This window comes from Anabas testudineus, chromosome 11 (assembly GCF_900324465.2).
Source record: "Anabas testudineus chromosome 11, fAnaTes1.2, whole genome shotgun sequence".
In the NCBI taxonomy this organism is placed as follows: domain Eukaryota; kingdom Metazoa; phylum Chordata; class Actinopteri; order Anabantiformes; family Anabantidae; genus Anabas; species Anabas testudineus.
In genome coordinates this window covers 12,027,508-12,051,570 of record NC_046620.1, presented here as the reverse complement: position 1 = coordinate 12,051,570, position 24,063 = coordinate 12,027,508, and the positions used below count along the sequence as shown (strand labels likewise).

Here is a 24,063-nt window from a genome sequence, read left to right as displayed (position 1 = left end):
AATTGAAGACATTATTGTTTTCATCTTGTTTCTCCATTAAGTTTTGCTGTGAGCTTTTTAAGGATATAAACCATCTTAATATTTTCTTTTTATTGTTTAATACTTATGCCCCCCCTCCAGTCACGTGATCTGAGAGGAGGGCTCTATGAAAACCTGAGCGTCAGCCTGAGCGCGACTTGTTTGTGTTGGTGTTGTGTCGATGGCTCCACACCAGAGGACATTAAATGTTGGATGAGCTCACAACTTCGCATTAAACTGGTGGAGAGACGCATTGCTGCTTTGTTTTCGTCGGGAGCAACTTTGGAGCATGGATTACTTTGCCCTCAGCTGCCAGGTGGGTCAACCTAATAATAACAAGATTTGCAAACTTCCGAATGATTTGAGCCACTCACACTTTTGCCTATGTGAATTTTCACGGACATCTTAAAATAATCTAAAAGATGGGCAAATGACAGCATTTTGTTATAATGTGTGATGCGATATCTGCATCCTCCTCCCTGATTAGAGTGGGGGATGCAGAGAGTTCAGAGGGGGAAGCAGAAAGTAAGAACAAAGTGAAGAAGTCAGAAATGAAACTTTAGTAGTCGGCTCTAAAGCCCAGATAAACTGCTGTAAATGTTTAATGCAAACCACTCACCTGACAGTAGGAGAAATCTGTGGTTAATTGTGTATTTAACACTGGAAGTCCCACAGAGCAGCCGATGGGCTGGAAGGCTTTTAGCCTAAATCCTAAATCAGTGTGGGGGAGGAACTGAGGAGCGGATAGTGAACTGAAGTGGGCTCTGTGGCTCAGCCTGGAATCAATTGAAAAAATTCTTCAATTCGTTGGCTGGGTCCACAGTCCCCACAGTCTCCTGGCTGCTGGACTTGTAGTGATGGTCCTCATGCCCCTCCACACCTCCCTGGTGCTGTTCTGTTGAAGGCTTTGTTCCAGTTTTCTCCTGTAAGTCTTCTTCCTCTCCCTGATCCTGACAGACAGTCTCTGGACCCCCCTCGCTGCCTCCCTCTCTCCTGACCTGAATGCCTTCTTTTGATCATTCAGGATGGCTCTGACGTCCCTGAGTGACACAGGGCTTATTGTTTGGGAAGCAGCAAATGGTTTTTGTGGGTACGTGGGTGTCCACACAGAAATTGATGTAGTCAGTGATATCAACAGTGATATGTTGACCAGGGTTGTAGCATGTGATGCAGTTGGTGACAAACGATCCCCACACACCAGAAATTTCACTTTCTTGTTTGAAAATAAAATATGAAATGAAATCCCAGTGTTCAATCAACTCCTCTGCCTGCTAAACATGAGCGGTCCTCTCAACACAGTCAGTTAGCTGCCCTCCCTCCCCCACACAATCAAACAAACCCCCAGCAAACCCCCTACCTCCCCTGCTGATTCCTCAGGTAGTGACCACATTTACACAACAGAGTAGCCAGGTAGCTGCCTCTTGGCTAGATCCAGAAAAGCCTGGGACGTCTAGTGTTAATATGTGTTTGCATTACCAGAGTGTTGTGGGAAAACGCCGTCTGCAGAGTACCAATGAGGCAATAAAGAGTCGTAGACACAAACTGCCTTTATGCGTTTTATTCTTGCAAGAGAGAAATTCACTGAACAGCTGACTGCAAAGGAGAGCGTAAACAGCCATCTGGGTTACAGACTTTTACTACTGCCTGTTGTCTGACAGTGTGTTTAATTCTACAAGAGGTAATAAGCATATAAGCAGAAGTAACTGAGCTGAGCTATTGACTGAATGTGGGCCCTGGGAACTCAGGCTGCGGGCTGAGTGTGACAATTTCACAAATGGGAGGTTAATAATTACTCTTTATCTACTGATGTGTGGTCTAAAAAGAGAAGTGAGTGAATCAATTATGAATTCATCCAACTAAACCTCCTGCTCGTGATGTTATCACATATTACATCTAGATAGGTGGCAAATCTGAACTTTGAGTCTGGAATCCTGCCCAGATTAGTATAGAGTAAAGTAAAACTGCCAAAAATATCACTGGTATCTTTACCCACCATGACGTGCATTCGCGAGGAGGTCTAGCAACATCATGCAAGCTCCAAACCACCTTATGTGAGGAGTCTTTCATGATCAGATGATAAGATTGAGAGGTGAAGCAACACATTTGACAGAGACAATGTGATTACTTTGAAAGTGACTTCTAAAAAGAGAGAAATTGATTTTGAAAATCAGCAAAAGAAGGAAGGGAAATAAAGTGAGTACAAATTAGAATAAAATTAGGTAAATTAGTAGAAAAACTGCTATTGGGGGATAGCAACTAAAATCACAACAGAGGCACTGACATTGTGATATTATGTGGAAAACGTAGTCGTATAGAAAAACCAACAGCTTCCCCTTGAGCAACGGAATAAACATCGCTCTCAGTGTGAACTCGGATCAATGACTCAGCCCTTTCTGTCACTTCTCTGTGCCCTAAATGAGATCTTGTGGCAAAGACTGTCTTGAATGTTGCAGGTTTCACTTTGACTGAACACATTGGTCAAAATGCACCATTAAAAAACCAATGGAACATTTAAACATCACAATATGACACCAAGTCAGTTAAACTTCTGGGTTTTCACTTTGTCGATTTCGGAAAAACAAGTGATTCTAAACCAGTTTCTTCAGTTTTTTTTTGCAAATGAAAGAGACAACAGGTGCAATGGAGAAATGAAACCAGGACAACTTCCAAAACAGAGAATGGTTTTGCATGTCGTGGCCACAGACAAATGGTCTCTCCTTATCCTTCCTGTCTGATTCTTGTCAACTTGAGGCAGTATCTGCAGCCTAATTTAGTTGCACGGGGTAATTCAGTTACTCCAAGATGATGCATCCATACTTGCAGTAATAAAATGGTCTGTCTGCAGATGGCAGGAGACACAAGCCTTTAGACCAGAACTGCTAGACAGGGCTGTAGAAGGGCAACAACACAGGACCGGAGGAACATGAAGAGCGCTGTGAATGACCTCCAGCAGTCTTCTCGTGATGTTTCTGACCAAACTGCCAGAAGTAGAGTCAGTGATAGTGACATGAGGGTCTGATGCTCTTACATTTACATTTAGTCATTTGGCAGACGCTTTTATCCAAAGTGACTTACAAGTGAGGAACAAGGCAAGCAATTCAACATCTAAGTCAAGGAGAAAACCATCAAAGCAAAGTGCTATCAAAGAAGTGTTTGTGTGTCATGAGATGCAAAGATGTTCTCCAGCCAGTACAACCTGTGCTCCAGCCCAGCACCGTGCAGCTTGATTAATATTCGCCAGAGAAATCCAGACTTGGCAGACTTGCTACTGGTTCTCTGCTCTCTTCACAGATAAGACACCGGGGTGAACATTATGTTGCCTGTAACATCTTTAAGCATGGTCAGTTTTGTGGTGGGTCAGTGATGTTCTGGAGACGCATATTCTCGGACGGTTGTGTTAGAGTAAAAATGATTTACTCACTGATTTCTAATTTTCTTATTAGAATGTTACGTCACTCATAAGGATAATTTCTTGTTTCTTACTTATTGTCATTATGAAGGATATTTGTGTTTTATGTTTAATCCTGTCAGCAACAGGGACATGTTGTACTCTGCTGAAGCTGCACTCTGCACACAGACATAAAACAGGAAAGGTCAGAAAAAGGTCAGCAGTCATAGAGTTGAACAGTTCTTGTTGCTATGCGCCTGTAAGCAAGTGTTTTATCCTTGTATGGAGTTCTTTTTCTTGCAATATGATCTTCATTTAACCATACCATACGCCCACATCTGTAACTTTAGGGAGTGTCTCATTTTTAATAAAAAGCTTGCACAAAGGGGGGACGGAAGAAGTCGGAGGTGGAAATTCCCGAGTGAAGCACTTATAACGCTAAGACAAGGCCAAACAGTGTCCTTGTTGTGCTTTATTGTCTTCATCTCTTAGCGTATGAAAAGTGTTGTGGCTATTTTAGACCCGACAGGTTGCACAGACCTTCATGTCATAGTGAACAGTACCCTGAGCGCTGTGAGGTACGGGGATTAAAACCTTAGAGTGACTGTCAGAACTGAGATGCTGGTGCAGTGGGTCCTGGGTTCCTCCTGGTGCAGGACAGTGTCACTGTGACTGGGATTTTACAGTGCACACTAACATTATCAATAATAAAATGTTTATCAGTATGTGTTTTTTTTGTTTTTTTTTTTATGTGTTCCCTCAATTTTTGCAGCATTTTATTGAGGTATACAGCCACTGGACCCAGTGCAGAGTTATGAACAGTGATGTGACGGGTCCTTTCTGGCAGACCAGCTAGAACTACCACATTGCAGTTGTATGCCTCTGCTGACATAGTGTGCACAGACTCATATTCTAACAAGTTTATGCATGAGTCCAGGTGGATGTTTGTGCCCGATGTCTATTATTCCTTCCAGCCATTTATGAAATTTAGCATTGACACGAATGGGAATTACATTATTATTGACCAAAAAGATCTAATCGGTTCATCTTTGACCCCAAGTGTGCCAAATATGAAGACATTCCCTCAAGGTGTTTCTGAGACATCACATTCACATATGGATATGGGTATATCACATATGGTTTACATTGCTCATGCCTCTTTTTTCTTGTTGTAGGTCTGCCTGGCCACTTTTACGAAACTGTGTAAACTAAAGAAACACTTGCGCTCGCAGGAACATCGATTGGTGGGTATTAAACCTGACGTACAGTACACTAGTTATTCTCCAGATATTTGTATTGATGCTAATTCACAGTTGCTCCAGTTGTCCAGTTAAGTGTAATACTGCATCTTGAGACAGTCCTTATTCCTGTTGTGACATTTGCTTTGGCATTAACAAACCTCTGCTGCATGTTTTCCCCTGTTCTTTACCTACAGAAAATGAAAGAAGTCTACAACAGTGGTAATGCTGTCTTTTATACATCTATTGTTGCTCCTTTTTAATTTTTCTGCCTTTGCTGCATAATGAAATATCTGTTACTTAACTTTTATGTCTAGTAGATTAATTTTAGTTTCCTTTTTTCTACCTCTTTCTAGATCTGTTCAGTGGTCATGGTGAGTCACCTTCTTCTGGTTCTTTTGTTTGTTATAAACTAGAGCTGTCAAGTAATCTTTTTTGACGACTATCCAATTTCTTTGCTCAGAAAAACTCTGGGGTAGCATTTTCTGTATGTTTTGGGTCATCATCCATCTGCAGTATGAAGCAGCATCATTTTGGTTTTGCAGCATTTGGCTGAATCTTTTGCAAATTCACTTAGTTTCACATTTTGTTCACGTTTAACATGCACACGGAAAATGGCTGGATAGAAACGGCTCAAGTTTAATCTCTTGGTTTATGTCTGTATTGATCTCTATTTTCATATTTCATTTTCCCCACAGGTTTTGTTCCCTACATTGCATTTGTGAATTCACAAAGCGAAAATCTCCACAAACTACCCATCATAGGTTAGTAAAATGTTTGTAACCATTGAGAAAGAAAGGTTTAAAAGCAACTGTCCAAGTTCATTCTTGGCCTTGGGATCAGCAGCCTGACTAAACTAAACTAACTTAGCATCTGTGGACTAGTTTTCAGCCCACAAATACACTGGTCTTCAAGGCCATGATATGGTTAAAAGCTCTAGAAGTAGTTTGTTAGTGGACGTTCAGTTGAGGGTATTGTTCAATGAATAAATGAAAAAGTTAACACAACAGTATAATCATGCTGTTTCTAATTACCTATAGCACAGATTTTAACATTAAATATTTAGAGGCTGTATTTATTTTGTGCTTGTTTCTATTGCTTTTAAATATCTGACATATGAAAATACTCATATATTTGATATGCTGTGAATATTCAACATGTTTGAAGTATCGATTGTATTTTAATTTGTGTTCACTGTTTTCCAGGCTTGTCTATGTTGACTCTTTGTTTCAGTAAAAAGTCAAGTCTCGAGTTTTACCTGTGCCATGTTTGTGAGGAAAGGTGTCCACCTTCCACGATTTTGTCTCACCTCACTCATGGTGACCATTGCAGCAACTACTATGTATGTGCTCAACTCTTTATATCTAAAATTAGTAAATGTAAAAGATTTGGGACCATAATTTTATTTGTGTTTTGTAAATTTCAGAGCTACACAGACCCCAACATACTGAGTTTCTCCTGGATCCCTAACATGAACATGAGAGCCATTCTGAAGCCTATGCTCACAAAAGAAGTTGAAAAATATGGATCCGGAACACTACAGGTTTGTACCTGGAGTATTTGTATAGTTAAGATAGTGAAAGTTGAGGTGTTTTTTCACCACCTTTCCTCTTTGCAGGTGCTGGAGTTACCTGAAAATCTATTGAAAAAGCTGGAAACAAGTACCTACCCTGAAGGTCCGTGATTCTCTAGATTTCTCTGTGGGATATTTTTGAGGGACTTTTATATAATTCTATGTTATTGAAAGTGATCTGATCCTTCCCTAGTTATGCACACACTCAAAGAAAACTGCAAGCTCAACCAGCTTATTGAAGGTATGTGTACATTTATTAAGTGAGGAAATCCCTATTTATGAGTCACTCCACTCACTAATTAGTTTTCGTCCTCTAGCTGTCAAGCCAAAGAGGAAATTGATCCAAACATACCAAAGAGACAGCACAAGGAAACACCCACTCCTTGGTCAGTAAATGAAACGTAACATCTAATAAAATGCCATTGTTATCTTCTGAATTTAAGTAATATTTATTCAATTCCGCCACTTCAATTCAATTTTTCTACTAAGCTTTATCTCCTCTGGTTGCGGTCTTGTAGGCATGCAGCACCTTGTGGAATGCATTTGTGATGGACCGACCGAGGAGAGATACTACCTCTGCATGCTCTGCAAGCTCACAGTGGCCACCCACATGATCATCAAACATGTCGTGAGCTTTGACCACATCTTTGCATACTTTGTAAGTAGACATGACATTATAAAGATATTCGTAAAACAAATGCTGACATGCAATCCTGAGGTCTATTACAGTATGTGTAACAGTATGTTTTATCAAGGATGTATGCTTGATTCATGCCCTTTGCCTTTTCTCTGCTTGGAAATATATTACATAAAGTGTAAAATTAACATAACATAAAAATCCTGGAAATAGAAGTGACAGGAATCACTTTTTAGAAATAATGTCTGTGTTTTGATGGTGATTTTGACAAATGCATTAAAATAATTAATACTGTTTGTCTCCTTGTGCCAATTTGTGTGTGCAGAATGCGTGGCACCCATCTACTCTGCAGCCAAAGGAATGCTACACGTATTACAAGTCTTTTGCCTCCAGCATACTTGACTTTTCAAAGCAGACAGAGGAGATTTATGCATCTGCAAACACTGAGATGAAGGTAATAGAGTTTACAAAGTCCTTTTGTGCATATATAATAGGTGTACTTTTCCCAAATTGTTTGTATTAAGGTAAAGGTGTATGACTCTGTTACAGCGTGTGATCCTGAACTCTGCAGAATTTGCATCAGTGAATTTCACTTGTTATGCAGAAGGTGGGTACTTTGCTTTTTCTTTATATTTGAATGTATTTGAATGTACCTTCAGTGGAACCTAGAATGATGATTTTCTGACTGAGCCTGTGGTGACTTTTAGCTCTGGAGAAGCTGGAATTGAAAGCAAGTGAAAACGAGGGGAGCAGCTTGATTACAAGTATTAAACCAGGACACAAGCTGGGTAGGTATTATTTCAGTGTAAGTTAACCTTGAAGCAAGTGAAGTACTGTCTTATATTGATGTCCAAAACCATATGTATAAGACTTACTCTGAGCTTAACAGTTTGTTGAAACCTGTTTTTGCACAAATGTGACCTAAGATGTGATCATGTTTTCATGTTACACCCAAATAAGACGTGTCCTCCCAGACTCCCCTTTAAGGGAACTGATAATCCTGGAGGTATTATCAAGTATTTGGAGCTTGTGTGTTAATCTGATCATGTTTTAGGTCACGTTTATGCAGAAACAGAGAAAATTCTACAGGGTTCATAATTAATTAATAATAATTAATTAAATTCAACCATTGTATGTTTTGGCTGAATATTAATGAGCAGCATTTAAAAGTTTCAGTGAACAGAGACGATGTTTTTAATGTCCTTAATTTTTAAAACAACCATTGAAACCATTTATTGTTTAACCGTATGGAATTAAAAACTAATCACTGTTTTTGTTTTTGTAGAGTGTCGCTCTGAGCCTGCTGGACGGAGCCGTCTGTCATACTCAATAGTACTACGCTGCCAGGTGATTACATTATAATTTCACTACAGTAGCTTTTGTGTCATTAATAAGTAAGTATGTTGTGTATAAGATTGAGAATAGGAGTTTGTTTAATGCACTGAACTTTGCTTCACTTATTTTGTCTTTTTTGTGTCTCTCTTGTGGCAGCTCTGCAGTATGATTTTTGTGAATATATCTCTGTATTTTAAACATTTGTCGAAGGAGAAACACACAAAGGTAAATCAACATTTCAGTATCTTCTAAGAAAACGATTAAAAAAAATTAAATTTGATTATTTATAATATATAACGGTCTTGCCTTAAATAATATGTTTGTAATGTTTTTCCCAGATGTTCAGGAAATCCTTTTGTCAAGGTACACATTCCAGTAATTTAAAAAATTTAACAAAAAATTTCTTTAGTTTTGTGTATAGTTAAGCTAATTTAAATAAGATGTGGTTATTTCTTCCTTTTCTTATAGCTCTAAGGGGTTATGAAGAAACGGGTATGTTTTTGTTCTTGCTACAGCATCTTGAGTCATGAGTTTAAAACAATACAGAAAGTCTGAAAATACACTGCTCAACAAAATTAAGGAAACACTTTAAATCATCGTGTCATAACGCCAAGTCAGTTCGAACCTTTGGAGGCACAAATGGTTGTGAATCGGTTTCTCCTGCTTTGGTGCAAATGAAAGTGATGACAGATACAATGTGGAGGCAAAAGCAAGACAACCACCAAAACGGAGAATGGTTTTGTATGTGGTGCCCTCTATTCTTATCCTTGCTGACTGATTTTTCTTACGTGTTGTGTTTTGCTCAACATCCTTGTCACCACTGAGCCCGTTAAGTATCTGCAGCCTAATTAGGTCCCATAAGTAGCCCAGCTACTCCCAAAATGGCATATTCACATGCGCCCTGATCCAGGTCTGGGAGGAGATCAATGGGAATACGTCATTCACTAATTCATCAGGAGCATGAGTTGCTTTGATGAAATTCATGCCACTCGGATGAGCCTGTGGTTTCAATTGTTCACTTTCATTTTGTTCATAACAAATTAGAGAATGTACATTAGCAAAGATTTTCAACTTGAATATTTCGTTTATCAAGGTCCAACATGTAATTTAGGTATTTCCTTTCCTTTCCATTTTTTTTGAGCAGTGTAAATCTAAATAATAAAATATGTATATTTATGTATATTTACTAATGATGTATACTGATTAAGCTGCACACAGTAAGGTTTATATTTGAACATTACCCAAATAACAAATATGGTCTAAGCATTTAAGCTTCTTTACATTTTTGGTTTCATTAATTTTTCTGTTTGATTTGTTTTAGGCAAAATGTTGCTTTGCTTTGGGTTTTTTTTTGTTTCTGTGAAGATTGAAAATTGATTTTGGTCTTTACTTATTTTTTATTTAACTGTTGCCCCCCCCCACTCCTTAGGAATGGAATGTAAACCCTTTCTGGGCTTATACAGATACCTCCAAGATAGCTCAAGGAACAATCAACCAGTCTTTGGTGAGCTGACCTACATTATACAGTAGCAAGAAAAAGTGTGTGAGCAATTTGGAATTACCTGGTATTTTGTATTAAGTCACAATTGACAAACACAGACAGCACTACTTAACCTGCACCAGGCAAGTTTGGTTTACAGTCTCAATATGAGGCCCAGTCAGATCCTAGACTTCAACCCATAATAATAAAGAGCTTAAGTACACTGTGCTTGTCTATACTTGATTACTTGATGACCAGGTAATCGCAAAAGGTTTAAACACTTTTTTTTTATTTTTTTTAATTCTTGCCATTGTAATTATTATTTTTTTCTGTCTTTCATTAATGTGTCTTTTTGGTTTTTTTTTTTTTGTTTGTTTGTTTGTTTGTTTCTTCCTTAGGCATGTCCCTGATTGTGACGTGTATCAACACCCAGGTTCAGGCAGAAACCATCTATGTGTGCTTTGCCTGTGAGGAATCTTTCACTGACTCGGTTCTTGAACGGCACATAAGTTGTAAAAAGCATATCACGAACACATTGGTGAGCATAGAATAGAAATGGAATAGCTGTTTGTTTATGTGTTTATAAGTAGTACTTTACATAATTCCCTCATCCTACATAGCATAAGTAATCAGTCACAATGAGCAGGCATCATTTGCTTTCGAAACACACTTTTATACTGTTAATCAGAGTCCGACAGAATAAGCCACTGTTTGTAATAACCAGCTTTTATCTTGTTTTTTGTCTTTAGCTCTACCAGAATCCCTGGCGACTCCCTTTTGGCTGGGACAACAATCTGGATATGAAAGCCTTGAAGTCAGAGGCATGGAAGGAAGAGGAGGAAGGAGGACCAAATCAGACAATTATGATGAAGGTAAAAATTCAAAACACATGAACAGAGTGGTTTCCTCTGTTATCTCCTCTGACTGAAAAGCAATGAGTGAAGAGATCACAGTTAAAGGTTGGTTTCCTTCTACCTTTTTCTGCTGTAACATTTTCCTTAGTTATTACTAATGGGATTTTTTTCTTTCTCAGATTCTTCATCTCCCATCTAACATATTTTGGAGCCTTCTCCCACCTACTTACCCAAAAGGTAATAATGACTCTGGCATTAAATTATTAATGAGATATCATAACTGTTTTATCAGCTTAGGAATATTGTGATTGTTTTCACTTTAAGGATTTTAAGACCACTTTATAAAGAAAACTGAATTTTTTTACTTACTTTTTCTTGCCAATCCATATCATTACTTTAGACAGAACATTAGTTTTTGTTTTGAGTATCCAGCACAGGCAGTATATAAAGAATATATACATATATAAACCTTTATATATATAATCTGGGATCCAGTAATTCTCATTTTGTGTTTTCACCTGTACATGTCTCCACAAATTTATTTACTTATTTTTATGCATTTATTTACTTTTTTACAAAATCCTAATGCTGATTGTCATAGAAATTTCTCCTCTTACTCCAGGTATTATAGAAATCTTAGCAGACTTCAAGGATAGACTAAGTGTGATGAACCATCTCAATATAATACATAGAGAAAACACCACAATCATCTAAAATGTCTTCTGCCCTGCATCTCTCCACCCCTCTTACTTATACCTCTCATGACAATTAATATGTGTACCATTATATGTGTACCATATGGAAACCATAATTTCCTCCACCCATATGTTGACTGTTTAGGCCATTAGTGTCACTACAGTCCTTTGTTGATCACTTTTTTACAACCTTATGACCCAAGGCCCATCCCTCTACTTCTTTCTGTGACTCCTTGTCCTATTTAGTATCTATTGCATTCTTTCAAACTGATGTTGCTCTATTCTCCCACATGATATCTAACATAATGATCGTTTCATTCCTTTGGCTTCAGTGATGAAGACACTTGAGCTACACCACACTGCCTTGAAGTGTGCTGGTTAGTAACAATGACTGATGATTTCTTAGCCTTCAGTAAGATCATTTAAATTCTTTACTTTGATAACTTTCATCTGATTTGTTTATGTTGGTTTCTGTTTTTTATGCCTCTGCAGTTCCAAGGCGTGCAACGTACACCAAACTCAAAGACAATGAGAGATTCCCGCTGCTCGGTCAGTACTAACAATATGAGAATCAGAAGCACACACGCTGTGGATGTGTTTGACCTTTTGTTTTGTGTTGTTTTGTGCTATTATAGGCCGACGGTTCATGGTCTTGTATGACGTTGAACAGAATGAGCACAGAGAAGTGGCTTTTCTCTGTTTGCTCTGTAAGAGGACGTTGTCAGGTGTCGAATGCGCCGCTCATGTGTTCAGTCGGGAACACGTTGAAAGGTTTCTGGTGAGTACTTTCACTGTTGACACTTGGATTACGTGATTTATATATTTTTCTATTCATGGCAACTGTTTTGCCATTAATCTTAATTTTTGTGATTGAGGTTTGTGCCCAAATAGTGGCAATCATAGTAAAATGAAAATAATAATAATAATAATGTGACTCTAGAATCAATACCTAATGTTTATAAAACAACAATTCTGTGCATTTTTAAAAAAATAGTTCTAGGATACACATGGAAACACAGGAAATATTTACTCAGTGTCGGCTACAAACTAAACAGAAAACAAGATCAGAAATCCAGAAAACCTCATGATAGAAAGCAAATAGAAACTAAAAAAATAAATAAATATAAAAACAGATTCCAGCTTCGGTTTCTCCAGGTGAGTGATCTTCTAATAACTTAGCTTGTTAATGTTTGAGCTAAGCTAACGTTAGCTAGCATTAGCATTAGCCTAGAAAGTACAAGCTAGTTAATTAGTACTCTACATTAAACAAAAGGTATTGATAAGATTACATTTGTCATTACTTGTTAGATATTTTCTTACAATTGTTAGTCCATTTTATGTTTTAGTTGTTTGATTGACTCTGTGTCTTAAAACATATTTCACCCATTTTCACAAAGGTAATGTGTAAATATATATAATGTGATTTGATGCTTAACCAATGCTTTAATTTGTGCTCATTAACGTTAGTAGTTGAATAACATGTTTTAAAAGACAAGAATAGTATGCGCAAATATGATTTGCTGTTAACTATTATTTACTGTAGGGTTAATGAAAAAGCAATTAGGACACATCAGTGGAGAAGGGCAGAGACAGCCACCATATGAAAAACAACTGATAAGCATATGACAAATGTTACAAGAAGGATGGTTCCAATGGCAATTAAGCTACAAAATACTAGAGAGACGTGGTCCCGAGGGGCCTGGGCACAAGGTGTCTCTATTGATGTTGTCCAGAGTTTATCACAGGAACGGCAGCTGCGGATGAAAGCTATGGCTACATGGAGTCTGATAACGACGGATGGGAGAGCAGCAGTTGGACAAATGACGGAGGATGGTGAAGGTCACGGAGTCCGATAACGCTCCAGTGGATGAGAAAGTCTAGGGAGTCAGATCAGCGGACCAACCAGGATGAAGATTGCGCAAATGTCCATGCAAACACTTGTGTTGTACAAAAGGAATGGGTCAGGGAAAGATGGCTAGTCAGACTTCGTGAAATGACACGAAGTCTGACTTGTTGTTTGTCAGGGATAGGAAGATCTAGACTCAGAGCTCTGTATGCTTTATTCATTTTGCTCCTAATATTCATTTACGTTATTATTTGATTGTTAAATAAACTGATAACTTGAGACCGAAACATCCTATTCCTTCATAAACGAACATGCAGGACTTGGCTCACACATAGAAAAAGGTTTGCTAGTAGATTGAGCCACAGTCCAACAGTCTTTTTGTATTTTTTATATTATAGTTTTACAGGTAGATTGGAAGTTAAGTAAGTAAAGTATTCCCAGTCATTTTTATTTTTTATGTTTTTTCCTGTTGGACCTTGACTCATTCTACTAACAACTTTCTTCTATGTGTGAGTCAAGTCCTGCATGTTCTTTAGTGAAACAGCAAGAAAAGATGTTCGGTCTCAAGTCATTACTTTATTAAAGTTAAGCAGTAAATGAATAAACCATACAGAGCTCTGGATCTAAATCTTCCTGTCCCTGACCAACAACAACATGTGCCAGTTCATGAAGTCTGACTGACCCACTGATCTTTTTACTGACCCAGACTTTTTGTACAGAACAGAGTATTGCACTAACATATGAATGCGATCTTCATCCTGATTGGTCTGTTGTTCTGACGTTCGACGAATTCAAGATTCACTATTTGACTCCATGTGAGCTTTCATCTGCAGCTGCTGTCGGGGCATAGTCCCCGTTTCTGAAACCACAAAACGCAACACATCCTGCATTTATGCCTCTCAGGGCGACACCCCCCTTGCCTTACGTCTAATAACTCAAATGTCAATGTAGCCGTTTCCTGAGTGTGGTTAGTACATATTGTTATTTTACCCCCTATGACGATTGACACCTTCTTATTTTTGTCAACTACTTTTCAGCTACCTCTGCATGTCTCTGTCTGAGATATATCCTCAGTATTTTGCACTGTCACTGCAGCACATAATGTTCAAACATACTTCCTATGTTTTGTATGATGTTTACACCCACAGCTTATTTTAGCAGTAATAAATACAGTATTGATGATTGACTCTGTTGTTCTTACCACTAATTTTGCTAGTTACAGTAATGAGTTATGCAGTACCTTTAAGCATACAATGAAAAACTATTATACTAATGGTGTGTGTGTGTATGTTTGTTTGTAGGAGTGTTTCCACCCAGGGTCACTGACATTACGCACTGATGCAGTGACCTTACTGGACTTGGCAAAACAGGCAGGACGTATTCACTCCATATCAACTTTTCAGGTATTTTGTACCAAAAATTACATCGCTGAACCAACTTCATGTAGCGTGTCCTCTGGCAAACCATGTTTTTTGTTTAAATGTTCTGCCTTCAAAGGTAATAAAGTTGGACGTTCCCATCAGGGAGCCATGCTCCTACTACAAAAGTATGTATACTGCAGTGAGCATTCGACATTATCACTTGTAACTGTGATTTGGCTTCTTCGTTATTCTCACACTATTCTCTTCCAGCAATTAACATTTTGGCAGCTGCAAAGCGAAGATATATGCAAGAACCACTTGAACCCCCAATAACACCTAAAATGAAACTAGGTAAGCTAAATAAATATTAGCTTAAAATGTTGATGTTATGTACATGTTTTATGAACATTGTGACACTAACTATTATGGCTATGGAAAAACAAATTTTTGGGGTGCTTAAGGTTTGGATTTCCATGGTAATTTTTGGTAATGTACACTGTATGCCGTGTATGCTTCTCAGTCCCTAGGGAAACTGTAAAAGAAATGGACAAGGACCGTGTGAGTGACAACACTCAGAAAAATGGTTCCAACCAATCAGCAACCCGCAGCTCCATCACTTTGTTGGAGGAATCTGATGCCACGACCAGTCAAAAATCAACAGGCAAAATAAAAATGATTGCAGTTAAAGTTGATCCTAAGATTGCCTGTGAACACTTTGTAAAAAGTGAAAAACATGGAAATGAGAAAGCCAAAAATGATACCCTTACACCCAGTGGAAAAGAATCTGAGAAAAGAGAAGAACTGTTTTCAGAAACTACATTGGAGGAGATGAAGAACACAGGTAATGACACAAACCAGCTGATAAAAGAGGAGACGATAGAAGAGCCTACAACCAGAAAACCAAGTGGGGAGATGCCAGCAAGAACACAGAACACAGAAACAGATGATAGTGCAAAGACTGAAGAAGAAAAGATCAAAATCAGCAAAGATTACATGTGCAAAGAAAATGGAAAAAAGAGGCCAAACAGCATGTCTGAAAAATCACCAAAGGGCAAAAGTCCTGATGAGGATGTGGGGAAAGAAACGGGACATGAAATGCAGCAGCTAACCTCCAAAGAAAACGCGGCTTGTGAAGAACCTCAGAATATGCCAAGAAATGGACCAACACAAGTAACCACTGCAACCAAGGGAGAGAGTGACAAACCAAGTCATGAAGATACAAAGGATAAAGGTATGTACAGTAGAGTGCACATTTTAGGTTTGTGAATGTTTTTTTTGTCGTGTGTCTCTGAACGTGGCTTCGTTTTTGGTTGTCTATGGCTCTCTTATAGCATCTTATCGCACGAGACACCAATCAAAACATCAACTGTGGCAGTACATCAAGAAGAAGAGCCGGGAGCCTGTGGTTGGTCAGTGTTGTTTTTTGCTCTGGTTGATATGTTAAATTGATAGAGCTCATCTTTAAAGAGCCAATTGATGGGGTGAGTTGTTATTCTAAATAGCCAAATCAGAATACCAACAACTTGTCTTTAACTCTTGAAAAAAACAAAACATTTTGAATAATTGGACAAATTAAATTTGACATGTGAAATTAAAAAAAAAAAGGCAAAAGATGCTATTATGTATGTTTTGATTTCTTGTGACATTTGATTATGTGTGTTGCCAAATAGAAGATTCACAGTGCATCCAGATAGTATTGACATTTTTATGTTTCAGCCTTATTCCAAAATGGATTAAATATTTTTTTTTTACTAAACGTTCTACAAGCAATATCCCATAATAACAACATGGAAGAATATCAGGAGCAAGTCACCTATGATGAATTTCACTCCTTGCTACGGAACCCTGCAATCAGATAGATGAGACACAGACAGCGTATTCTTTGTACAAAGGCAGTTCCTTGTTCCTTTATTTATAGTCAATGTACATGGTGTGAGTGGGTGTGATTATCTGTATGTGGATTATCTGTATGTGTCCTGTGTATGTCTGCGTGTTGGAACCGGCCTATTCTGGTCCTGTGGTTTGTGAGTCATGTGTTCGGGGTGAAGGCTGTGTATAAGTCAAAACATGTCTGTTCAACCAAGATAGCATGAGTACAGAGTGTGACAATATGTTTAGCTTTTTCACAGTTTTCTCTTAACAAAGAAGTTTGTTTGAAATCTTTGCTAATTTATTAAAAAAAAAAAAATGGACCACTCATAGACATTCACAGAGTTGTCCCGTAGCCACTCCTCTGTTATCATGGCCGTGGACCTAATATTGTTGTCCTTCAGAACCGTCTGCTCCAGTATGAGGTCGATCATGACTAGGCTCCCAGTTCCTGCTGCTGAAAAACATTCTCATAGCATGATGCTGCCACCACCATGCTTCACTGTAGGGATGGTATAGGTCAGGTGCTGAGTGGTGCCTGGGTTCCTCCAGATGTCACATTTGGCATTCAGGCCAAAAGGTTCTATCTTTGATTAATCAGAACAGATAATCTTGTCTCTCATGATGTACTTATGTACATGTGGTATTTATAAATAAACGCATTTCATGTTGCCATTATTGGGTATGGTTTATAGAATTCTATGGACAATAATTAATTTAATCCATTTTGGAATAAGACTGCAACATAACAAAATGTGAAAAAGGTCTGAATACCTTCTGGAGGCACTGGATAACATAGTATTCATTGTGAACAATGTGTCTTCTAGGGTTAAGTGCCCTTTATGAATGCCTTTGTGATCAGCGTGACACAATCTACCTCTGTGAGTGCTGCTCCCTGATGATCCCAGAGGAGAATATCATCAACCATGTGACTGGATTACATCATTGGAAGATGTATTTGGCAGTAAGTAAATGTGAAAGAACTGGTCTGGATTCTTTTAAATCTACCTTAACAGAACGCTTATATGATGGATGGATATCAGTAAATTAATTTGCTCTTGTTTTTAATAAAGAAACTATTAAAACACACTGAAGAATGCAATCACCAATTATACCTCATAAATACAAGACAAGGACAGCTAGCAGTGCTGTCAACAATTAAAATACATATTTTAATGACTTCATCTTCTCTAATGTGCACAGTTATTAGCCTGTTGGTACTGAATCCTTTTCATGTTCATGTTTCTGATGTTAGGGATTACAGACATTGCCACCACAACTACAGTGTGAAGAAATCAGAAGTTTGGCTGAGACGTTTGAATCCCTTAATGGATATGGAAATGCTCAGGTTTGGCCCGGGTGCAAATTCTTCACTTGACTCAATTCAAAATTCAAAACATGTCAGAAAGAATAAGTTTGACTGATGTTTTTGTCTGGATTTCAGGTTATTGAGCTGGATGAGGAAGTTTACAATAAAATGTTGAAGGAAGACTTTCAATCGGGTAAGGATATGCCTTTTCTTAATTTTCAGCCTTATGGTTATAACAGGTTTACGGTTCATTTCATTTGGTTTGATTAAAAGGTTTTCCATGATCTTCACAGCCCTACAGACAGTCAAGTCTGTTGAGACTCAACAGAAGAGTAGGAGTGAACTACCTTCAACCTCATCTCTGTTTGGGGTTGAGCCTGTGGACGCCTCAGTCACCCTTCAGACTCAGCATACGATTGATAATATCCAGGTCAGTCAATTTGGGAAAATAATGTCAAACTCAATGTTGAACTGATTAAAACAGATTACAGGTTTTGTCAGCTCTAATGATGATTGCAAGCGACACCACAATACAATTTGAGCTTTGTATTCCTTCTTTTCTGTCTGATAAACAAATCTGAGTTTGGATAACCCAGAGTTACTGTAGAGTGTGCAGGAGTCACAATGTGACACAAAAAGTAAACTGAAAAAATAACTGTTTTTTTTGTTAACAGCACATCGAAGCAGTGCCAGACACATGATTAAGGACACTAAAGAGAGAAGTGCTATGTCTAGTGTACTTCAGCGTTCCAGTGCATGTCTGAAAACAACTTTAGAATTGAGCAGACCTTAAGAAAATCTGTGCATATGGTCATTATATATAGGATGACAGCTTCACTCTTCTTTAGAAATTGCTGATACATGCTGGCAGTGTGTACCTCTATCACAGCTGATAAATGCAGTCTACTAAATGTATTTGTTTTGTTTTAAAGGTGGTGGGAATGGAGATTAATAGTGATTCAGAAGATCCAGAGACACAGCCATCCTCAGTATCTGCAACCATGACTGTAATGACTGAACCTACCTCCAAAACAACTAAAGCCTGTCCTGAGTCAACCAACGATGTTGCAATACCCCATACTAAAGTGCCTCAGTCAGCTGACCATGTTGACGTCTGTCTGACTGTTTCCAGAAGTGGTGAGAATGAAAGTCCATCACTGAGTCTCAGTTTAGGGGCTGCACCATTTTTAGGCTGCATTTCTAAACCGAATGTGTCACAGCATCACAACAAGGATGTCCCATTTGACAAATGTACCACTACACCCTCCAGCAGTACTCCAGCCAAATCAAGCTGTACTACTGCCACAAAACTGAGTGAAAATAACTACAAGAGCACAGTTACCACCTCTAGTGCCATTGCAACGACTGCAGCAAAGCTCAATTCCGGCAGCACCACCACATCTACAGCTCCCAGCTCCAGCTGTACTACAAACATCACCAAAAGTAGAGAAACTACTAACAAATGTACCACTTCCACCTCCAGCAGTACTATAGCCAAATCCAAACATACTGCAGAAATGCTTAAAAGCTCAGTAACCACCTCAAGTGTCCCTGCAACCACTACCAAACTCAATTCCAGCATACCCACCACATCTACAGCTCTCGTTTCCCACTGTGCCACAAGCAGATCCAAATGCAGAGAAACCACCGAAAGTACGGTCTCATTACAAACTATGGCAACTGCTAAAATAGCTAAATCAACTACTGATGCTGCACCACATGTTCATATGAGTAGCCCACCTGCTATGCCACCCACAGAGCCATCACATACCACCATGACTAAAACAAAACCAAATACCAGCTCTCCTAAAGTTGGTAAGTATGATTATTTATGTAGGAAAAATCAATTAGTAAGTCTATGAATTCCTTTCCCTTCAACCCCTTTGATTTTAATCCAGTGTCTTTTTTATTTTTCTTTGTAGGCGTAAACCAGCTTATTGTTGTGTTATGTGAAAGAAGGCAGCAAATCTACTGTCAGCTGTGTTCAGTCAGGTTGAAAGGTTCCAATCACGTGTCCAGCGATGAACACAGGTTAAACTATGAGGTGTGTGCTTAAATCATGTTGTAGAAAAATGTAAAAAGTGTCTAAAGCAGGATAGTATAACGTATGTAACTGTGTGCTTTGGGTTTTCTTACCAGAAAATGAAGTTTGACAAAGATGTAGCATCTCGGACGCTCCAGGTGACCTTCATAACTATCATTACACTATCAACATGATTCAAAGTTGACAGATTTTTGTGTTTGTATTGTGTAGAAGATTGAATTGACATACCGTTGAAATAGAACTATAAACCTATATTGTACATGAGACTAAAGTAACGCAAGATTATTTGATGCACGTGTCTTTGATAGAATTTTTAATTATCATTGTGTGAGTGAAACTGTCTTTTTTTTTTTTCTGCTAGAAAATCGAAGTGAAGCATGATGTGTACAAAAAGCTGGCTGCTCTTCCAGAACACCAAGGTAAATATATCCTAATATCCTAAAAAGAAAATGTACGTAAGTAAGATTTAAAAAGTTGACTTTTAAATTGTCTTTTGAAAGTTGTGAGGTACACTTTCTCAACTCGATTGGAACATGGTTCCAGAGTAATAATCTCTCCACTTTGGAAATATGCGTGTTTAGTTTAGTTTTGGTCAGAACCCTTGCTGCATTTTTGTAACCAGCTGAAACGGTTAAATCCCATTCTTGGCCTGTGAAAATGGAAATGACAGTAATTAAATTAATATAAAATAAAATAAAGTAACTCAATACATACTAATTAACTTGGATATGAACTTTACAGTAAATGTATGGTTATTATTCATATGCAGGCAAGTGGGAATTTAGTTTTATGCACTGTTTTATTGTGTTCAGTATTAAATCTCCCCCCGCTTGTTTCTTTTCTATTCACAGCTATCGAACAACTAAAGGCAATGATAACACAAAAGGCTTTGCTGGGAATATCATCCCCCACAACTGATGGTGCAGAGTCTTTGAGACAGACCTCCTTCATGAACTCTGCCAGCCCAAATGACATTTACCTAAGCCCAGTTGATGGTAAAGTTTGTAATTTTTGAGCATAAAGTTTGAGATGTATTTGTGTTTTTTGGTCACATGCAAACATAATTTGCACGAACATTCCTAAGTCAATAATCTGTGTTTACAAACCTTCAGCATAGTTTGATAAATTAGACTGGTTACTGTGTGTGTGAGATGTAAATACAGTAGATACTGTATATATATATCTATATATACATATTTATCTTTCAGAGATAAACATCCAACACAATAAAATGTTAGGGGTTTCTACTAATTATCAAGATCGCCAGAACTGGGCTGATAAAGGCCCAGAAGCTAATGACCTGAAACAAGGGCAGCTTCATTCACGTCCAGACATGAATATAAATGCTCCAGAGCCCACCCCACGTCCCAGCATTCAAGAACCAGACACAACAGGTATGACACGTTTTAGACATTCTCCAACAGAAAATGTAACTATGTACACGTTTACTGATGCACTAATAAATTGTCTCTTCATGATTTAGTGACTGGGGAACAGAAAACTTTAGGACCTGGGCATCAAAGTACACGACAGGAGGTTCCAAGCGTTTCAATAGGTAGTTTTTCTTATGTTTTGAAAATACATGAGTCAGTGGACTTTACCATTTAGTGTCCTGATTTGTTATTTTGAATTGCAGTCACAGGGGCAAGTACTTCAGGCTGCAGTAATTTGTCCATATTCTTGGCTGTGAAGAACCTGGACACCAAACCAATTCTAGGTATGTGTCTGTGTTATCTCCCATTAGTCTATGTAATTTCTCATATATGTTAAACATGCCGTGTCCTCGTCAGGTCTGGGCTCCGTGTGGGAGTGTCAAGGGATATCTCTGGATTCATTCTACTTGTGTGAGTGCTGCAGAGAGACACTCTCCGTCACTGACATCTGCCAGCATATGGTCAGCTCTGCTCACCAGATCAGGTGCATGGTGAGTGGTTTCTTAGTAATGCGTGGAACACATCTAAACTACTCATTCATTTAAGATTTGCGGCCTCATTTTTAATGCGATGATATGCTTATCTTTTAGAGGACACATTATTCTCAGTTTTTGTATTTCTTGGAGATGGACGAGGTGCCTCCAGAGGAAAAACACAACATTTTAATGGACATTGCCAAGATGTTCTCAGCACGGGAGTGTTTCAACAAGATGGATGCACAGGTATCCATGTGTCAGACATATTATCTCAAAAGTCCTTTAAGTAATTGGGGAATTGTAGAATTTATGGTGGAAAATGTGTAACATTTCATAATTGTGTTTTATTTGCCTAAAAAAACAGGTTAATGTAGGAGGAAATACGCATGAATTGCAAATCTTTACCCTGCTTGTGTTGTTTCTCTCGAAGGTCGTGACGCTGACACACAAGTTATATGAAAGTGTTCGGACAGCTCCATTCAGTGAAGGTACAGTAAATTTAATTTTGTAGATGGTACACAGTTTATTGTGCGTGAGCTTGTGCAGTAATCAGTGTCAACTGTGCTGATTGATGTTTGTAGCTTTAAAAATGGTGCAAAACATAAAGAAGGAACATAAACTGAGAGTCGTGTGTCAGCCACTCGAAGCCTCACATCAAAAGGGTGAGTCCACTCAGAACATTAACAGTGACTTTCTTCCCATTGTTAAACACTGTATAACTAAACTAAGGAATCTACTATCCCTCTTAGAAGCAAGACGAAAACCAGAGAACTGTAATTGGAAAGACACTGCAACGGTTAGAGATTTGGATGAGGTCAAACGTAGAAAAGTCGTGAGTCTTAAGGATGTGAGGAGTGTCTCCACAGATGCAGATTCAACAGAGACCCACAAGAGCGTTTCTGTGCAACCAGACCTCAGACCCACAGACTCTCAGCAGCAAAGGCCTGTCTCTGATTTGCAAGTGAAACGGGCAGAGTTGCATTCAGAGTCCCCATCTTTCTCTACTGTTGGTCATAAAACCACACAAAGTCCGTCAGTGTCTTCCAGAGATAAATACCCTCAAAGCAGAAAAAGGCCAGCTCCTGCATCTGTTGAAACACATACCAGTAAATCCCAACTTAAGGATCCTCGTCAGGCCAAACATGTTCGCAGCTCACTGCAAGTGGCCAGACAGCGCAGCCATGAATCAACCCCGGAGTCCACTTCTGTTAACCGTGTTGACTCCTGTGACCTCCAACACCAGAGGAGCATCGAGGTCCCTCACAGTGTCTCCACAGTTCGTACTGCAGACCTCAGCAACACTGTGGCAGCTTTAAGAGGCTATGGTCAGATAGGGACAGCAGCACCTCCTGCTGACAGAGCAGCAACTGCACTTCACATGGATGAGCAGTACTCTGCCTGATGGATGTGATAGCGATGAGGGGGAGTTTCTCCTCTTTAAAACCAGAGTGTTCAGTTTCGATTGTTTTAATTTTGCACCTGTTAAAGGCAAAACATAACGTAGCTTTGCCGTTTCCTTATTTTTAGGTTTCCTTTTCAGGTGTAAATGAATTTTCATTAGCATTAAAAGAAATTATAATGAGACATGTTCAACTATCGTGTACTTTTGTGTCAATTTTATATTCATATTTAAATTTTTATAAAATTGCTGTAAAAAGGACCAAAATCTCTGTATTTTATATTAGATGTCAGAGTTTTGTTTTGTTTTGTTTTGTTTGTTTGTTTATTTTTTTTTTACTTTTTTGTGTTAAGGACATCTTTCTGATTTTAATAGACCTGGAGTTACCTGTACCAGTACATTTCTACTTTGTGCAAATGCAACTTTGAGCAGCCACCAACTAGTCAGATCCAGTTGCATGTAGTATCTTATAAGAACCCAAGGACAGCATAAAATAGGTATTTCGTGTTAGTCAGAACTGCTCTGAACCTCTTGTAGTACTGACTGTTTGAATCTTGTTTCATTTTTGTAAACAAATTTGTTGTGAAAATCAAATAAACATCTCATCTGAGAAGTAGCAAAAAACTCACTCTCTGGTTTTATGAATCTCCTGTGAACTCTATACAACATCGCAGATAGAAATCTGATTGATCACTCTTCCTTCTTTTTGTGAGACTGTAGACTGCAACTTCAACAGGCATTTCTTTTCCAGTCATGGAGAAAGTGACTGTCGGGTATGAAATGGCCACAACACTTTTCATAAACTAAGAGACGGAGACAATAAAGCACAACAAGGACACTTGTCCGGCCTTTTTACTTGCAAGGGGAGCCGGCCTGAGGTCTTGGCGTTCTAAATGCTTCACTCAGGAATTTCCACCTTTGACTCCTTCCCCACTTTGTGCAAGTTTTTATTGAAAAATACGACACGCCTTGAAGTTGCATGATATGGGTGTATGCTATGGTTACAATGAAGGTTGAGAGGATGCTTATACTGCAAATAAAAGAACTCCATGTAAGGATAAGACACTTGATTAATATGCATAAGCGTAGGCGTATAGCAACAAGAACT

General features: G+C 38.5%; 1 protein-coding gene across 1 annotated transcript; it reads left to right on the top strand.

The window, feature by feature from the left end:
* The first annotated feature begins 191 nt into the window (after nt 1-191).
* Nucleotides 192-23,578, top strand: LOC113154475. Its single transcript, XM_026348711.1, has 47 exons — nt 192-334; nt 4,582-4,650; nt 4,842-4,866; nt 5,001-5,018; nt 5,343-5,408; nt 5,850-5,986; nt 6,071-6,187; nt 6,263-6,320; nt 6,411-6,458; nt 6,535-6,603; nt 6,736-6,875; nt 7,180-7,308; nt 7,404-7,461; nt 7,562-7,642; nt 8,140-8,201; nt 8,346-8,414; nt 8,528-8,552; nt 8,658-8,681; nt 9,619-9,693; nt 10,068-10,207; nt 10,419-10,541; nt 10,703-10,760; nt 11,551-11,595; nt 11,711-11,767; nt 11,854-11,996; nt 14,366-14,467; nt 14,562-14,610; nt 14,696-14,776; nt 14,946-15,656; nt 15,757-15,834; nt 17,122-17,258; nt 17,550-17,642; nt 17,739-17,796; nt 17,897-18,033; nt 18,536-19,418; nt 19,526-19,647; nt 19,743-19,784; nt 20,009-20,066; nt 20,499-20,642; nt 20,856-21,041; nt 21,131-21,202; nt 21,284-21,364; nt 21,438-21,571; nt 21,671-21,802; nt 21,987-22,044; nt 22,138-22,218; nt 22,306-23,578. Exons 1-47 carry the CDS (start codon nt 308-310, stop codon nt 22,956-22,958), a joined length of 5,955 nt encoding a protein of 1,984 aa, XP_026204496.1. The 5' UTR covers nt 192-307; the 3' UTR covers nt 22,959-23,578.
* The last annotated feature ends 485 nt before the right edge of the window (nt 23,579-24,063 follow it).